A 19,526-nucleotide genomic window follows, 5' to 3' on the forward strand; every position below is an offset into this window, starting at 1 on the left:
CAGAATAGTGAGTGCAGCTCTGGAGTATAATACAGGATGTAACTCAGGATCAGTACAGGATCAGTAATGTATGTACACAGTGACTGCACCAGCAGAATAGTGAGTGCAGCTCTGGAGTATAATACAGGATGTAACTCAGGATCAGGAATGTAATGTATATACACAGTGATTGCACCAGCAGAATAGTGAGCGCAGCTTTGGAGGATAATACAGGATGTAACTCAGGATCAGTACAGGATAAGTAATGTAATGTATGTACACAGTGACTGCACCAGCAGAATAGTGAGTGCAGCTCTGGAGTATAATACAGGATTTAACTCAGGATCAGTACAGGATCAGTAATGTAATGTATGTACACAGTGACTGCACCAGCAGAATAGTGAGTGCAGCTCAGGAGTATAATACAGAATGTAACTCAGGATTAGTAATGTAATGTATGTACACAGTGACTGCACCAGCAGAATAGTGAGTGCAGCTCTGGAGTGTAATACAGGAGGTAACTCAGGATCAGTACAGGATCAGTAATGTAATTTATGTACACAGTGACTGCACCAGCAGAATAGTGAGTGCAGCTCTGGAGTATAATAGAGGACGTAACTCAGGATCAGTAATGTAATGTATGTACACAGTGCCTGCACCAGCAGAATAGTGAGTGCAGCTCTGGAGTATAATACAGGAGGTAACTCAGGATCAGTAATGTAATGTATGTACACAGTGACTGCACCAGCAGAATAGTGAGTGCAGCTCAGGAGTATAATACAGAATGTAACTCAGGATCAGTACAGGATCAGTAATGTAATTTATGTACACAGTGACTACACCAGCAGAATAGTGAGTGCAGCTCTTGAGTATAATACAGGATGTTACTCAGGTTCAGTAATGCAATGTATGCACACAGTGACTGCACCAGCAGAATAGTGAGTGCAGCTCTGGAGTATAATACAGGATGTAACTCAGGATCAGAACAGGATCAGTAATGTAATGTATGTACACAGTGACTGCACCAGCAGAATAGTGAGTGCAGCTCTGGAGTATAATACAGGATGTTACTCAGGATCAGTAATGTAATGTATGTACACAGTGACTGTACCAGCAGAATAGTGAGTGCAGCTCTGGAGTATAATACAGGATGTTACTCAGGATCAGTAATGTAATGTATGTACACAGTGCCTGCACCAGCAGAATAGTGAGTGCAGCTCTGGAGTATAATACAGGAGGTAACTCAGGATCAGTACAGGATCAGTAATGTAATTTATGTACACAGTGACTGCACCAGCTGAATAGTGAGTGCAGCTCTGGAGTATAATACAGGATGTAACTCAGGATCAGTAATGTAATGTATGTACACAGTGACTGCACCAGCAGAATATTGAGTGCAGCTCTGGAGTATAATACAGGATGTAACTCAGGATCAGTAATGTAATATATGTACACAGTGACTCCACCAGCAGAATAGTGAGTGCAGCTCTGGAGTATAATACAGGATGAAACTCAGGATCAGTAATGTAATGTATGAACACAGTGACTGCACCAGCAGAATAGTGAGTGCAGCTCTGGAGTATAATACAGGAGGTAAATCAGGATCAGTAATGTATGTATACAATGACTGCACTAGCAGAATAGTGAGTGCAGCTCTGGAGTATAATACAGGATGTAACTCAGGATCAGAACAGGATCAGTAATGTAATGTATGTACACAGTGACTGCAGCAGCAGAATAGTGAGTACAGCTCTGGAGTATAATACAGGATGTTACTCAGGATCAGTATGTAATGTACAGTACAGACCAAAAGTTTGGACACACCTTCTCATTTAAAGATTTTTCTGTATTTTCATGACTATGAAAATTGTACATTCACACTGAAGGCATCAAAACTATGAATTAACACATGTGGAATTATATACTTAACAAAAAAGTGTGAAACAACTGAAAATATGTCTTATATTCTAGGTTCTTCAAAGTAGCCACCTTTTGCTTTGATGACTGCTTTGCACACTCTTGGCATTCTCTTGATGAGCTTCAAGAGGTAGTCACTGGAAATGTTTTTCACTTCACAGGTGTGCCCTGTCAGGTTTAATAAGTGGGATTTCTTGCCTTATAAATGGGGTTGAGACCATCAGTTGTGTTGTGCAGAAGTCTGGTGGATACACAGCTGATAGTCCTACTGAATAGACTGTTAGAATTTGTATTATGGCAAGAAAAAAGCAGCTAAGTAAAGAAAAACGAGTGGCCATCATTACTTTAAGAAATGAAGGTCAGTCAGTCCGAAAAATTGGGCAAACTTTGAAAGTGTCCCCAAGTGCAGTTGCAAAAACCATCAAGCGCTACAAAGAGACTGGCTCACATGAGAACCGCCCCAGGAAAGGAAGACCAAGAGTCACCTCTGCTTCGGAGGATAAGTTTATCCGAGTTACCAGTCTTAGAAATCGCAGGTTAACAGCAGCTCAGATTAGAGACCAGGTCAATGCCACACAGAGTTCTAGCAGCAGACGCATCTCTTCAACAACTGTTAAGAGGAGACTTTGTGCAGCAGGCCTTCATGGTAAAATAGCTGCTAGGAAACCACTGCTAAGGACAGGCAACAAGCAGAAGAGACTTGTTTGGGCTAAAGAACACAAGGAATGGACATTAGACCAGTGGAAATCTGTGCTTTGGTCTGATGAGTCCAAATTGGAGATCTTTGGTTCCAACCACTGTGTCTTTGTCATGAACGGATGGACTCTACATGCCTGGTTCCCACCGTGAAGCATGGAGGAGGAGGTGTGATGGTGTGGGGGTGCTTTGCTGGTGACACTGTTGGGGATTTATTCAAAATTGAAGGCATACTGAACCAGCATGGCTACCACAGCATCTTGCAGCGGCATGCTATTCCATCCGGTTTGCGTTTAGTTGGACCATCATTTATTTTTCAACAGGACAATGACCCCAAACACACCTCCAGGCTGTGTAAGGGCTATTTGACCAAGAAGGAGAGTGATGGGGTGCTACGTCAGATGACCTGGCCTCCGCAGTCACCAGACCTGAACCCAATCGAGATGGTTTGGGGTGAGCTGGACCGCAGAGTGAAGGCAAAAGGGCCAACAAGTGCTAAGCATCTCTGGGAACTCCTTCAAGATTGTTGGAAAACCATTTCCGGTGACTACCTCTTGAAGCTCATCAAGAGAATGCCAAGAGTGTGCTAAGCAGTCATCAAAGCAAAAGGTGGCTACTTTGAAGAACCTAGAATATAAGACATATTTTCAGTTGTTTCACACTTTTTTGTTAAGTATATAATTCCACATGTGTTAATTCATAGTTTTGATGCCTTCAGTGTGAATGTACAATTTTCATAGTCATGAAAATACAGAAAAATCTTTAAATGAGAAGGTGTGTCCAAACTTTTGGTCTGTACTGTATGTACACAGTGACTATACCAGTAGAATAGTGAGTGCAGCTCTGGAGTATAATACAGGATGCTACTCAGGATCAGTACAGGATCAGTAATGTATGTACACAGTGACTGCACCAGCAGAATAGTGAGTGCAGCTCTGGAGTATAATACGGGATGTTACTCAGGATCAGTAATGTATGTACACAGTGACTGCAGCAGCAGAATAGTGAGCGCAGCTTTGGAGGATAATACAGGATGTAACTCAGGATCAGTACAGGATCAGTAATGTAATGTATGTATGTACACAGTGACTGCACCAGCAGAATAGTGAGTGCAGCTCTGGAGTATAATACAGGATGTAACTCAGGATCAGTACAGGATCAGTAATGTAATGTATGTACACAGTGACTGCACCAGCAGAATAGTGAGTGCAGCTCTGGAGTATAATACAGGATGTAACTCAGGATCAGTAATGTAATGTATGTACACAATGACTGCACCAGCAGAATAGTGAGTGCAAATCTGGAGTATAATACAGGATGTAACTCAGGATCAGTAATGTAATGTATGTACACAGTGACTGCACCAGCAGAATAGTGAGTGCAGCTCTGGAGTATAATACAGGATGTAACTCAGGATCAGTACAGGATCAGTAATGTATGTACACAGTGACTGCACCAGCAGAATAGTGAGTGCAGCTCTGGAGTATAATACAGGATGTAACTCAGGATCAGTAATGTAATGTATGTACACAATGACTGCACCAGCAGAATAGTGAGTGCAGCTCTGGAATATAATACAGGATTTAACTCAGGATCAGTACAGGATCAGTAATGTAATGTATGTACACAGTGACTGCACCAGCAGAATAGTGAGTGCAGCTCAGGAGTATAATACAGGATGTAACTCAGGATTAGTAATGTAATGTATGTACACAGTGACTGCACCAGCAGAATAGTGAGTGCAGCTCTGGAGTATAATACAGGAGGTAACTCAGGATCAGTACAGGATCAGTAATGTAATTTATGTACACAGTGACTGCACCAGCAGAATAGTGAGTGCAGCTCTGGAGTATAATACAGGATGTAACTCAGGATCAGTACAGGATCAGTAATGTAATTTATGTACACAGTGACTGCACCAGCAGAATAGTGAGTGCAGCTCTGGAGTATAATAGAGGATGTAACTCAGGATCAGTAATGTAATGTATGTACACAGTGCCTGCACCAGCAGAATAGTGAGTGCAGCTCTGGAGTATAATACAGGAGGTAACTCAGGATCAGTAATGTAATGTATGTACACAGTGCCTGCACCAGCAGAATAGTGAGTGCAGCTCTGGAGTATAATACAGGAGGTAACTCAGGATCAGTAATGTAATGTATGTACACAGTGACTGCACCAGCAGAATAGTGAGTGCAGCTCAGGAGTATAATACAGGATGTAACTCAGGATCAGTAATGTAATGTATGTACACAGTGACTGCACCAGCAGAATAGTGAGTGCAGCTCAGGAGTATAATACAGGAGGTAACTCAGGATCAGTAATGTAATGTATGTACACAGTGACTGCACCAGCAGAATAGTGAGTGCAGCTCAGGAGTATAATACAGAATGTAACTCAGGATCAGTACAGGATCAGTAATGTAATTTATGTACACAGTGACTGCACCAGCAGAATAGTGAGTGCAGCTCTGGAGTATAATACAGGATGTAACTCAGGATCAGAACAGGATCAGTAATGTAAAGTATGTACACAGTGACTGCACCAGCAGAATAGTGAGTGCAGCTCTGGAGTATAATACAGGATGTTACTCAGGATCAGTAATGTAATGTATGTACACAGTGACTGTACCAGCAGAATAGTGAGTGCAGCTCTGAAGTATAATACAGGATGTTACTCAGGATCAGTAATGTAATGTATGTACACAGTGCCTGCACCAGCAGAATAGTGAGTGCAGCTCTGGAGTATAATACAGGAGGTAACTCAGGATCAGTACAGGATCAGTAATGTAATGTATGTACACAGTGACTGCACCAGCTGAATAGTGAGTGCAGCTCTGGAGTATAATACAGGATGTAACTCAGGATCAGTAATGTAATGTATGTACACAGTGACTGCACCAGCAGAATAGTGAGTGCAGCTCTGGAGTATAATACAGGATGTAACTCAGGATCAGTAATGTAATGTATGTACACAATGACTGCACCAGCAGAATAGTGAGTGCAAATCTGGAGTATAATACAGGATGTAACTCAGGATCAGTAATGTAATGTATGTACACAGTGACTGCACCAGCAGAATAGTGAGTGCAGCTCTGGAGTATAATACAGGATGTAACTCAGGATCAGTACAGGATCAGTAATGTATGTACACAGTGACTGCACCAGCAGAATAGTGAGTGCAGCTCTGGAGTATAATACAGGATGTAACTCAGGATCAGTAATGTAATGTATGTACACAATGACTGCACCAGCAGAATAGTGAGTGCAGCTCTGGAATATAATACAGGATTTAACTCAGGATCAGTACAGGATCAGTAATGTAATGTATGTACACAGTGACTGCACCAGCAGAATAGTGAGTGCAGCTCTGGAGTATAATAGAGGATGTAACTCAGGATTAGTAATGTAATGTATGTACACAGTGACTGCACCAGCAGAATAGTGAGTGCAGCTCTGGAGTATAATACAGGAGGTAACTCAGGATCAGTACAGGATCAGTAATGTAATGTATGTACACAGTGACTGCACCAGCAGAATAGTGAGTGCAGCTCAGGAGTATAATACAGGATGTAACTCAGGATTAGTAATGTAATGTATGTACACAGTGACTGCACCAGCAGAATAGTGAGTGCAGCTCTGGAGTATAATACAGGAGGTAACTCAGGATCAGTACAGGATCAGTAATGTAATTTATGTACACAGTGACTGCACCAGCAGAATAGTGAGTGCAGCTCTGGAGTATAATACAGGATGTAACTCAGGATCAGTACAGGATCAGTAATGTAATTTATGTACACAGTGACTGCACCAGCAGAATAGTGAGTGCAGCTCTGGAGTATAATAGAGGATGTAACTCAGGATCAGTAATGTAATGTATGTACACAGTGCCTGCACCAGCAGAATAGTGAGTGCAGCTCTGGAGTATAATACAGGAGGTAACTCAGGATCAGTAATGTAATGTATGTACACAGTGCCTGCACCAGCAGAATAGTGAGTGCAGCTCTGGAGTATAATACAGGAGGTAACTCAGGATCAGTAATGTAATGTATGTACACAGTGACTGCACCAGCAGAATAGTGAGTGCAGCTCAGGAGTATAATACAGGATGTAACTCAGGATCAGTAATGTAATGTATGTACACAGTGACTGCACCAGCAGAATAGTGAGTGCAGCTCAGGAGTATAATACAGGAGGTAACTCAGGATCAGTAATGTAATGTATGTACACAGTGACTGCACCAGCAGAATAGTGAGTGCAGCTCAGGAGTATAATACAGAATGTAACTCAGGATCAGTACAGGATCAGTAATGTAATTTATGTACACAGTGACTGCACCAGCAGAATAGTGAGTGCAGCTCTGGAGTATAATACAGGATGTAACTCAGGATCAGAACAGGATCAGTAATGTAATATATGTACACAGTGACTGCACCAGCAGAATAGTGAGTGCAGCTCTGGAGTATAATACAGGATGTTACTCAGGATCAGTAATGTAATGTATGTACACAGTGACTGTACCAGCAGAATAGTGAGTGCAGCTCTGAAGTATAATACAGGATGTTACTCAGGATCAGTAATGTAATGTATGTACACAGTGCCTGCACCAGCAGAATAGTGAGTGCAGCTCTGGAGTATAATACAGGAGGTAACTCAGGATCAGTACAGGATCAGTAATGTAATGTATGTACACAGTGACTGCACCAGCTGAATAGTGAGTGCAGCTCTGGAGTATAATACAGGATGTAACTCAGGATCAGTAATGTAATGTATGTACACAGTGACTGCACCAGCAGAATAGTGAGTGCAGCTCTGGAGTATAATACAGGATGTTACTCAGGATCAGTAATGTAATGTATGTACACAGTGACTCCACCAGCAGAATAGTGAGTGCAGATCTGGAGTATAATACAGGATGTAACTCAGGATCAGTAATGTAATGTATGTACACAGTGACTCCACCAGCAGAATAGTGAGTGCAGATCTGGAGTATAATACAGGATGAAACTCAGGATCAGTAATGTAATGTATGTACACAGTGACTGCACCAGCAGAATAGTGAGTGCAGCTCTGGAGTATAATACAGGAGTTAACTCAGGATCAGTAATGTAATGTATGTATACAATGACTGCACTAGCAGAATAGTGAGTGCAGCTCTGGAGTATAATACAGGATGTAACTCAGGATCAGTACAGGATCAGTAATGTAATTTATGTACACAGTGACTACACCAGCAGAATAGTGAGTGCAGCTCTGGAGTATAATACAGGATGTAACTCAGGATCAGTACAGGATCAGTAATGTAATTTATGTACACAGTGACTGCACCAGCAGAATAGTGAGTGCAGCTCTGGAGTATAATACAGGATGTAACTCAGGATCAGAACAGGATCAGTAATGTAATATATGTACACAGTGACTGCACCAGCAGAATAGTGAGTGCAGCTCTGGAGTATAATACAGGATGTTACTCAGGATCAGTAATGTAATGTATGTACACAGTGCCTGCACCAGCAGAATAGTGAGTGCAGCTCTGGAGTATAATACAGGAGGTAACTCAGGATCAGTAATGTAATGTATGTACAAAGTGCCTGCACCAGCAGAATAGTGAGTGCAGCTCAGGAGTATAATACAGGAGGTAACTCAGGATCAGTAATGTAATGTATGTACACAGTGACTGCACCAGCAGAATAGTGAGTGCAGCTCAGGAGTATAATACAGAATGTAACTCAGGATCAGTACAGGATCAGTAATGTAATTTATGTACACAGTGACTGCACCAGCAGAATAGTGAGTGCAGCTCTGGAGTATAATACAGGATGTAACTCAGGATCAGTACAGGATCAGTAATGTAATGTATGTACACAGTGACTGCACCAGCAGAATATTGAGTGCAGCTCTGGAGTATAATACAGGATGTAACTCAGGATCAGTAATGTAATATATGTACACAGTGACTCCACCAGCAGAATAGTGAGTGCAGCTCTGGAGTATAATACAGGATGAAACTCAGGATCAGTAATGTAATGTAATGTAATGTATGTATACAGTGACTGCACCAGCAGAATAGTGAGTGCAGCTCTGGAGTATAATACAGGAGGTAACTCAGGATCAGTAATGTAATGTATGTATACAATGACTGCACTAGCAGAATAGTGAGTGCAGCTCTGGAGTATAATACAGGATGTAACTCAGGATCAGAACAGGATCAGTAATGTAATGTATGTACACAGTGACTGCACCAGCAGAATAGTGAGTGCAGCTCTGGAGTATAATACAGGATGTAACTCAGGATCAGTAATGTAATGTATGTACACAGTGACTGCACCAGCAGAATAGTGAGTGCAGCTCTGGAGTATAATACAGGATGTTACTCAGGATCAGTAATGTAATGTATGTACACAGTGACTCCACCAGCAGAATAGTGAGTGCAGATCTGGAGTATAATACAGGATGAAACTCAGGATCAGTAATGTAATGTATGTACACAGTGACTGCACCAGCAGAATAGTGAGTGCAGCTCTGGAGTATAATACAGGAGTTAACTCAGGATCAGTAATGTAATGTATGTATACAATGACTGCACTAGCAGAATAGTGAGTGCAGCTCTGGAGTATAATACAGGATGTAACTCAGGATCAGAACAGGATCAGTAATGTAATGTATGTACACAGTGACTGCACCAGCAGAATAGTGAGTGCAGCTCTGGAGTATAATACAGGATGTAACACAGGATCAGTACAGGATCAGTAATGTAATGTATGTACACAGTGACTGCACCAGCAGAATAGTGAGTGCAGCTCTGGAGTATAATACAGGATGTTACTCAGGATCAGTAATGTAATGTATGTACACAGTGACTGTACCAGTAGAATAGTGAGTGCAGCTCTGGAGTATAATAAAGGATGTTACTCAGGATCAGTAATGTATGTACACAGTGACTGCACCAGCAGAATAGTGAGTGCAGCTCTGGAGTATAATACAGGAGGTAACTCAGGATCAGTACAGGATCAGTACTGCAATGTATGTACACAGTGACTGCACCAGCAGAATAGTGAGTGCAGCTCTGGAGTATAATACAGGATGTAACTCAGGATCAGTAATGTAATGTATGTACACAATGACTGCACCAGCAGAATAGTGAGTGCAGCTCTGGAGTATAATACAGGATTTAACTCAGGATCAGTACAGGATCAGTAATGTAATGTATGTACACAGTGACTGCACCAGCAGAATAGTGAGTGCAGCTCAGGAGTATAATACAGAATGTAACTCAGGATTAGTAATGTAATGTATGTACACAGTGACTGCACCAGCAGAATAGTGAGTGCAGCTCTGGAGTATAATACAGGAGGTAACTCAGGATCAGTACAGGATCAGTAATGTAATGTATGTACACAGTGACTACACCAGCAGAATAGTGAGTGCAGCTCTGGAGTATAATACAGGATGAAACTCAGGATCAGTAATGTAATGTATGTACACAGTGACTGCACCAGCAGAATAGTGAGTGCAGCTCTGGAGTATAATACAGGAGGTAACTCAGGATCAGTAATGTAATGTATGTATACAATGACTGCACTAGCAGAATAGTGAGTGCAGCTCTGGAGTATAATACAGGATGTAACTCAGGATCAGAACAGGATCAGTAATGTAATGTATGTACACAGTGACTGCACCAGCAGAATAGTGAGTGCAGCTCTGGAGTATAATACAGGATGTAACACAGGATCAGTACAGGATCAGTAATGTAATGTATGTACACAGTGACTGCACCAGCAGAATAGTGAGTGCAGCTCTGGAGTATAATACAGGATGTTACTCAGGATCAGTAATGTAATGTATGTACACAGTGACTGTACCAGTAGAATAGTGAGTGCAGCTCTGGAGTATAATAAAGGATGTTACTCAGGATCAGTAATGTATGTACACAGTGACTGCACCAGCAGAATAGTGAGTGCAGCTCTGGCGTATAATACAGGATGCTACTCAGGATCAGTAATGTAATGTATGTACACAGTGACTGTACCAGTAGAATAGTGAGTGCAGCTCTGGAGTATAATACAGGAGGTAACTTAGGATCAGTACAGGATCAGTAATGTAATGTATGTACACAGTGACTGCACCAGCAGAATAGTGAGTGCAGCTCTGGAGTATAATACAGGATGTTACTCAGGATCAGTAATGTAATTTATGTACACAGTGACTGCACCAGCAGAATAGTGAGTGCAGCTCTGGAGTATAATACAGGATGTAACTCAGGATCAGTAATGTAATGTATGTACACAGTGACTGCACCAGCAGAATAGTGAGTGCAGCTCTGGGGTATAATACAGGATGTAACTCAGGATCAGTAATGTAATGTATGCACACAGTGACTGCACCAGCAGAATAGTGAGTGCAGCTCTGGAGTATAATAAAGGATGTTACTCAGGATCAGTAATGTAATGTATGTACACAGTGACTGCACCAGCAGAATAGTGAGCGCAGCTCTGGAGTATAATACAGGATGTAACTCAGGTTCAGTAATGCAATGTATGCACACAGTGACTGCACCAGCAGAATAGTGAGTGCAGCTCAGGAGTATAATACAGGATGTAACTCAGGATCAGTACAGGATCAGTAATGTAATGTATGTACACAGTGACTGCACCAGCAGAATAGTGAGTGCAGCTCTGGAGTATAATACGGGATGTTACTCAGGATCAGTAATGTAACGTATGTACACAGTGACTGCAGCAGCAGAATAGTGAGTGCAGGTCTGGAGTATAATAAAGGATGTTACTCAGGATCACTAATGTAATGTATGTACACAGTAACTGCACCAGCAGAATAGTGAGTGCAGCTCTGGAGTATAATACAGGATGTAACTCAGGATCAGTAATGTAATGTATGTACACAGTGACTGCACCAACAGAATAGTGAGTGCAGCTCTGGAGTATAATACAGGATGTTACTCAGGATCAGTAATGTAATGTATGTACACGGTGCCTGCACCAGCAGAATAGTGAGTGCAGCTCTGGAGTATAATACAGGATGTAACTCAGGATCAGTAATGTAATGTATGTACACAGTAACTGCACCAGCAGAATAGTGAGTGCAGCTCTGGAGTATAATACAGGAGGTAACTCAGGATCAGTAATGTAATGTATGTACACAGTGACTGCACCAGCAGAATAGTGAGTGCAGCTCTGGAGTATAATACAGGATGTTACTCAGGATCAGTACAGGATCAGTAATGTAATGTATGTACACAGTGACTGCACCAGCAGAATAGTGAGCGCAGCTCTGGAGTATAATACAGGATGTAACTCAGGATCAGTAATGTAATGTATGTACACAGTGACTGCACCAGCAGAATAGTGAGCGCAGCTCTGGAATATAATACATGATGTAACTCAGGATAAGTAATGGAATGTATGTACACAGTGACTGCACCAGCAGAATAGTGAGTGCAGCTCTGGAGTATAATACAGGATGTTACTCAGGATCAGTAATGTAATTTATGTACACAGTGACTGTACCAGTAGAATAGTGAGTGCAGCTCTGGAGTATAATAAAGGATGTTACTCAGGATCAGTACAGGATCAGTAATGTATGTACACAGTGACTGCACCAGCAGAATAGTGAGTGCAGCTCTGGAGTATAATACAGGAGGTAACTCAGGATCAGTACAGGATCAGTACTGCAATGTATGTACACAGTGACTGCACCAGCAGAATAGTGAGTGCAGCTCTGGAGTATAATACAGGATGTAACTCAGGATCAGTAATGTAATGTATGTACACAATGACTGCACCAGCAGAATAGTGAGTGCAGCTCTGGAGTATAATACAGGATTTAACTCAGGATCAGTAATGTAATGTATGCACACAGTGACTGCACCAGCAGAATAGTGAGTGCAGCTGTGGAGAATAATACAGAATGTAACTCAGGATTAGTAATGTAATGTATGTACACAGTGACTGCACCAGCAGAATAGTGAGTGCAGCTCTGGAGTATAATACAGGATGTAACTCAGGATCAGTACAGGATCAGTAATGTAATTTATGTACATAGTGACTACACCAGCAGAATAGTGAGTGCAGCTCTGGAGTATAATACAGGATGTAACTCAGGATCAGTACAGGATCAGTAATGTAATTTATGTACACAGTGACTGCACCAGCAGAATAGTGACTGCAGCTCTGGAGTATAATACAGGATGTAACTCAGGATCAGAACAGGATCAGTAATGTAATATATGTACACAGTGACTGCACCAGCAGAATAGTGAGTGCAGCTCTGGAGTATAATACAGGATGTTACTCAGGATCAGTAATGTAATGTATGTACACAGTGCCTGCACCAGCAGAATAGTGAGTGCAGCTCTGGAGTATAATACAGGAGGTAACTCAGGATCAGTAATGTAATGTATGTACAAAGTGCCTGCACCAGCAGAATAGTGAGTGCAGCTCAGGAGTATAATACAGGAGGTAACTCAGGATCAGTAATGTAATGTATGTACACAGTGACTGCACCAGCAGAATAGTGAGTGCAGCTCAGGAGTATAATACAGAATGTAACTCAGGATCAGTACAGGATCAGTAATGTAATGTATGTACACAGTGACTGCACCAGCAGAATATTGAGTGCAGCTCTGGAGTATAATACAGGATGTAACTCAGGATCAGTAATGTAATATATGTACACAGTGACTCCACCAGCAGAATAGTGAGTGCAGCTCTGGAGTATAATACAGGATGAAACTCAGGATCAGTAATGTAATGTAATGTAATGTATGTATACAGTGACTGCACCAGCAGAATAGTGAGTGCAGCTCTGGAGTATAATACAGGAGGTAACTCAGGATCAGTAATGTAATGTATGTATACAATGACTGCACTAGCAGAATAGTGAGTGCAGCTCTGGAGTATAATACAGGATGTAACTCAGGATCAGAACAGGATCAGTAATGTAATGTATGTACACAGTGACTGCACCAGCAGAATAGTGAGTGCAGCTCTGGAGTATAATACAGGATGTAACTCAGGATCAGAACAGGATCAGTAATTTAATGTATGTACACAGTGACTGCACCAGCAGAATAGTGAGTACAGCTCTGGAGTAGAATACAGGATGTAACTCAGGATCAGTAATGTAATGTATGTACACAGTGACTCCACCAGCAGAATAGTGAGTGCAGCTCTGGAGTATAATACAGGATGTTACTCAGGATCAGTATGTAATGTATGTACACAGTGACTGTACCAGTAGAATAGTGAGTGCAGCTCTGGAGTATAATAAAGGATGTTACTCAGGATCAGTAATGTAATGTATGTCCACAGTGTCTGCACCAGCAGAATAGTGAGTGCAGCTCTGGAGTATAATACAGGAGGTAACTCAGGATCAGTAATGTAATGTATGTACACAGTGACTGCACCAGCAGAATAGTGAGTGCAGCTCTGGAGCATAATACAGGATGTAACTCAGGATCAGTAATGTAATGTATGTACACAGTGACTCCACCAGCAGAATAGTGAGTGCAGCTCTGGAGTATAATAAAGGATGTTACTCAGGATCAGTAATGTAATGTATGTACAAAGTGACTGTACCAGCAGAATAGTGAGTGCAGCTCTGGAGTATAATACAGGATGTAACTCAGGATCAGTAATGTAATGTATGCACACAGTGACTGCACCAGCAGAATAGTGAGTGCAGCTCTGGAGTATAATACAGGATGTAACTTAGGATCAGTACAGGATCAGTAATGTAATGTATGTACACAGTGACTGCACCAGCAGAATAGTGAGTGCAGCTCTGGAGTATAATACAGGATGTTACTCAGGATCAGTAATGTAATTTATGTACACAGTGACTGCACCAGCAGAATAGTGAGTGCAGCTCTGGAGTATAATACAGGATGTAACTCAGGATCAGTAATGTAATGTATGTACACAATGACTGCACCAGCAGAATAGTGAGTGCAGCTCTGGGGTATAATACAGGATGTAACTCAGGATCAGTACCGGATCAGTAATGTCATGTATGCACACAGTGACTGCACCAGCAGAATAGCGAGTGCAGCTCTGGAGTATAATAAAGGATGTTACTCAGGATCAGTAATGTAATGTATGTACACAGTGACTGCACCAGCAGAATAGTGAGCGCAGCTCTGGAGTATAATACAGGATGTAACTCAGGTTCAGTAATGCAATGTATGCACACAGTGACTGCACCAGCAGAATAGTGAGTGCAGCTCTGGAGTATAATACAGGATGTAACTCAGGATCAGTACAGGATCAGTAATGTAATGTATGTACACAGTGACTGCACCAGCAGAATAGTGAGTGCAGCTCTGGAGTATAATACGGGATGTTACTCAGGATCAGTAATGTAATGTATGTACACAGTGACTGCAGCAGCAGAATAGTGAGTGCAGCTCTGGAGTATAATAAAGGATGTTACTCAGGATCAGTAATGTAATGTATGTACACAGTGACTGTACCAGCAGAATAGTGAGTGCAGCTCTGGAGTATAATACAGGATGTAACTCAGGATCAGTAATGTAATGTATGCACACAGTGACTGCACCAGCAGAATAGTGAGTGCAGCTCTGGAGTATAATACAGGATGTAACTCAGGATCAGTAATGTAATGTATGTACACAGTGTCTCCACCAGCAGAATAGTGAGTGCAGCTCTGGAGTATAATACAGGATGTAACTTGGGATCAGTAATGTAATGTATGTACACAGTGACTGCACCAGCAGAATAGTGAGTGCAGCTCTGGAGTATAATACAGGATGTAACTCAGGATCAGTAATGTAATGTATGTACACAGTGACTGCACCAGCAGAATAGTGAGTGCAGCTCTGGAGTATAATACAGGATGTAACTCAGGATCAGTAATGTATGTACACAGTGACTGCACCAGCAGAATAGTGAGTGCAGCTCTGGGGTATAATACAGGATGTAACTCAGGATCAGTACAGGATCAGTAATGTAATGTATGTACACAGTGACTCCACCAGCAGAATAGTGAGTGCAGCTCTGGAGTATAATACAGGATGTAACTCAGGATCAGTAATGTAATGTATGTACACAGTGACTGCACCAGCAGAATAGTGAGTGCAGCTCTGGAGTATAATACAGGATGTAACTCAGGATCAGTAATGTAATGTATGTACACAGTAACTGCACCAGCAGAATAGTGAGTGCAGCTCTGGAGTATAATACAGGAGGTAACTCAGGATCAGTAATGTATTGTATGTACACAGTGACTGCACCAGCAGAATAGTGAGTGCAGCTCTGGAGTATAATACAGGATGTTACTCAGGATCAGTACAGGATCAGTAATGTAATGTATGTACACAGTAACTGCACCAGCAGAATAGTGAGTGCAGCTCTGGAGTATAATACAGGAGGTAACTCAGGATCAGTAATGTAATGTATGTATACAGTGACTGAACCAGCAGAATAGTGAGTGCAGCTCTGGGGTATAATACAGGATGTAACTCAGGATCAGTAATGTAATGTATGTACACAGTGACTGCACCAGCAGAATAGTGAGTGCAGCTCTGGAGTATAATACAGGATGTAACTCAGGATCAGTAATGTAATGTATGTACACAGTGACTGCACCAGCAGAATAGTGAGTGCAGCTCTGGGGTATAATACAGGATGTAACTCAGGATCAGTAATGTAATGTATGTACACAGTGACTCCACCAGCAGAATAGTGAGTGCAGCTCTGGAGTATAATACAGGATGTAACTCAGGATCAGTAATGTAATGTATGTACACAGTGACTGCACCAGCAGAATAGTGAGTGCAGCTCTGGGGTATAATACAGGATGTAACTCAGGATCAGTAATGTAATGTATGTACACAGTGACTCCACCAGCAGAATAGTGAGTGCAGCTCTGGAGTATAATACAGGATGTAACTCAGGATCAGTAATGTAATGTATGTACACAGTGACTGCACCAGCAGAATAGTGAGTGCAGCTCTGGGGTATAATACAGGATGTAACTCAGGATCAGTACAGGATCAGTAATGTAATGTATGTACACAGTGACTGCACCAGCAGAATAGTGAGTGCAGCTCTGGAGTATAATACAGGATGTAACTCAGGATCAGTAATGTAATGTATGTACACAGTGACTCCACCAGCAGAATAGTGAGTGCAGCTCTGGAGTATAATACAGGATGTAACTCAGGATCAGTAATGTAATGTATGTACACAGTGACTGCACCAGCAGAATAGTGAGTGCAGCTCTGGAGTATAATACAGGATGTAACTCAGGATCAGTAATGTAATGTATGTACACAGTGACTCCACCAGCAGAATAGTGAGTGCAGCTCTGGAGTATAATACAGGATGTAACTCAGGATCAGTAATGTAATGTATGTACACAGTGACTGCACCAGCAGAATAGTGAGTGCAGCTCTGGGGTATAATACAGGATGTAACTCAGGATCAGTAATGTAATGTATGTACACAGTGACTGCACCAGCAGAATAGTGAGTGCAGCTCTGGAGTATAATACAGGATGTAACTCAGGATCAGTAATGTAATGTATGTACACAGTGACTGCACCAGCTGAATAGTGAGTGCAGCTCTGGGGTATAATGCAGGGTGTGCTTCTCAATATACATGCGGTTTTGTGCCGGTATATCCGCACGGTATGCACTAACCTCTCCTATCCAGCGCAGTTTAGGACTCGGCTTTTTCCTCTTGATACTTGTAGACAGAAGCACCTGCAGACTGACCTCCATGCTCCTCGTAGCACATCAGCAGTCTACTGCAGGTTTCGGCTGCTGGGAGTTGTAGTCCCACAATGAGCTGTTATCTGCAGACGCTCGACCGATACACAGAGATGTCACCGGCTCCGGAATCCCCGCTGTGCGCAGTCAGGATCCGACATCCCAACCGGAAGCCCGGGAAGACAAGCGGCAAAAGCGGCAGTAACGGGAGACAGAGCCCGCCCCCGGGAGACAGAGCCCGCCCCCGGGAGACAGAGCCCGCCCCCGGGAGACAGAGCCCGCCTCCTGCCTTCTGATAAAGTGTTGTCATTACTGAAGCCACCACAAGATGGCAATAGAGTACAGCTAGACCAGCAGAGACGGCGCTGTCATTAGCTTACCAGAGTAGCGCGTGACCTCCCTAGATACGTATGTAATTATTAATATGACCACAAGTGGGCGCCAGTATTCACTTCATTTAAAAATTAATAACACTGCAAAACTTCGTATTATTATTATTATTATTGATATAGTGCCATAGATTCCATGGCGCTGTACATGAGGAGGGGTTACATACCAAATACAGATATCATACGTGAAGAAAGCGAGGTGGCACACCGATGTAATAAAAACTTCTTTTATTCCATTTCCATTAAAAATGCAGGGAGGCGGCACCTTTTAGGGACGACGGCCGTTTCGCATGTCTATCACGCTTCTACGGGTCCAGGCATATGGCCATGGGGGTGTGCAGGGGTTAAAATACTCCCGACCCCCCCACCTCCTGGACCAAACAGCCATACACAATGTTACAACAAGAAATACAAAATGAAAAACAATTGTTTTGAAAAAAAATATACAAAATATTCATGGAACCATCATAAAAATCCTGCCATGTCTAGCCTGTCGTTTGAGCCGAGGGGTCCCTGGGCATTAGTTCGGAGGATCCATTTCGCCTCCCTCTGTAAGAGGATCCTATTGTGGTTTCCTCCCTTGCGTGGCAATTCCACTCTTTCTAATCCTATGAAGCGCATGGCTTCAGGATTACCCCTATGCTCAGTGTGAATAGGCTCTATTAACCTTTTAGAGCCCTTCCCTGAAAGGAATGAATTTAAATGCTCTCTGAACCGTGTGAACAGGGGTCTAATTGTTTTGCCTATATAGAACCTTCTACACCGGCAAAAAAATTGCATAAACCGTGAATTTGGTTCTAGATGTAATCAGATCCCCGATCACACGGTGAACCCCTCCAAGTTCTATTTGCCGGGCATTCTCATGAAAACTGCAAAAATTACACGTAGCACATTTGTGATTGCCCGTGATTACTGATTTACTTAACCAATTCCTCGCCGAGTTACCCTCTATGTGATTCTTTACAAGCTTGTCTTTCTAATTTTGGTCCCCGGCGGTAAGAAATCAATGGATTTCCCACTCCCACCTGGAAATCCCTGTCTGCAGTGACAAGATGACAGTTTTTCAGAATTGCTGATCTAATTCTTTTATCTATAGGACTTAAAATTGAAAATGAATCTTTAACTCATCTGTATTGTCCTCATTTTTTGGGGGGATTTAATAACGAGGTCTGAGGGAATTGGCATACCCTTTGATAGGCATTATCTATGATATCGTCTGGATATCCTCTTTGTTTGAACTTCATTTTCAGATTTCGTGCTTCTTTTACAAAGGAGGCAGTATGGTTAGTAATTTTTCTCAAGCGTAAAAATTGGCTGTAGGGTAGAGACTGCTTCGTGTGTAAAGGATGCGCTCTCTGATAGTGAAGCAGTGCATTACAGGATGTGGGGTTTGAAAAAGATTCTGTGGATAGATTGCCATCCACTATTTTAAGTTTTACATCCAAAAAATTCAATTCCGTGTCTCCAAACACTGAGGTGAACGACATGTTCATGTCATTGTCATCATTCAAATACCTGACAAAGGAGTCATAATCACTCCTATTGCCTGAACAGACAATGAAAATGTCCTCCACAAATCGGACATAGAATTTAAGGAATTGGGAGAAACGGTTATTACTGGAGAAGATGAATTTTTCTTCAAAGGAAGCCAGGAACAAATTTGCCAAAACGCAAGCGGCCGGGGTCCCCATCGCTGTCCCAGTGCACTGAACGTTCCACTGGTCCATCAATTTAAACGAGTTGTGACTCAAAATAAATCCTATGGATTCACACACAAACGATATCAAATTTTCACTCCTGTT

The 19,526-nt window shown here is 42.2% G+C and overlaps 1 protein-coding gene across 4 annotated transcripts in view; it reads right to left on the minus strand.

Moving 5' to 3' along the window:
- The window catches only part of CPLANE1 (ciliogenesis and planar polarity effector complex subunit 1), a 99,378-nt gene extending 81,783 nt beyond the window's left edge, over positions 1 to 17,595 (minus strand). For all 4 annotated transcript variants that reach the window (XM_073681768.1, XM_073681748.1, XM_073681757.1 and 1 more), the window contains exon 1: positions 17,267 to 17,595. In XM_073681768.1, the coding sequence (XP_073537869.1) occupies positions 17,267 to 17,347 (81 nt within the window). In that variant the 5' untranslated portion in view covers positions 17,348 to 17,595. The remainder of the gene's footprint in view (positions 1 to 17,266) is intronic.
- Positions 17,596 to 19,526: the final 1,931 nt, after the last annotated feature.

The sequence above is a fragment of the Phyllobates terribilis genome, unplaced genomic scaffold, assembly GCF_046119375.1.
Source record: "Phyllobates terribilis strain yellow unplaced genomic scaffold, ASM4611937v1 Scaffold_1__5_contigs__length_1240528914, whole genome shotgun sequence".
Lineage (NCBI taxonomy): Eukaryota > Metazoa > Chordata > Amphibia > Anura > Dendrobatidae > Phyllobates > Phyllobates terribilis.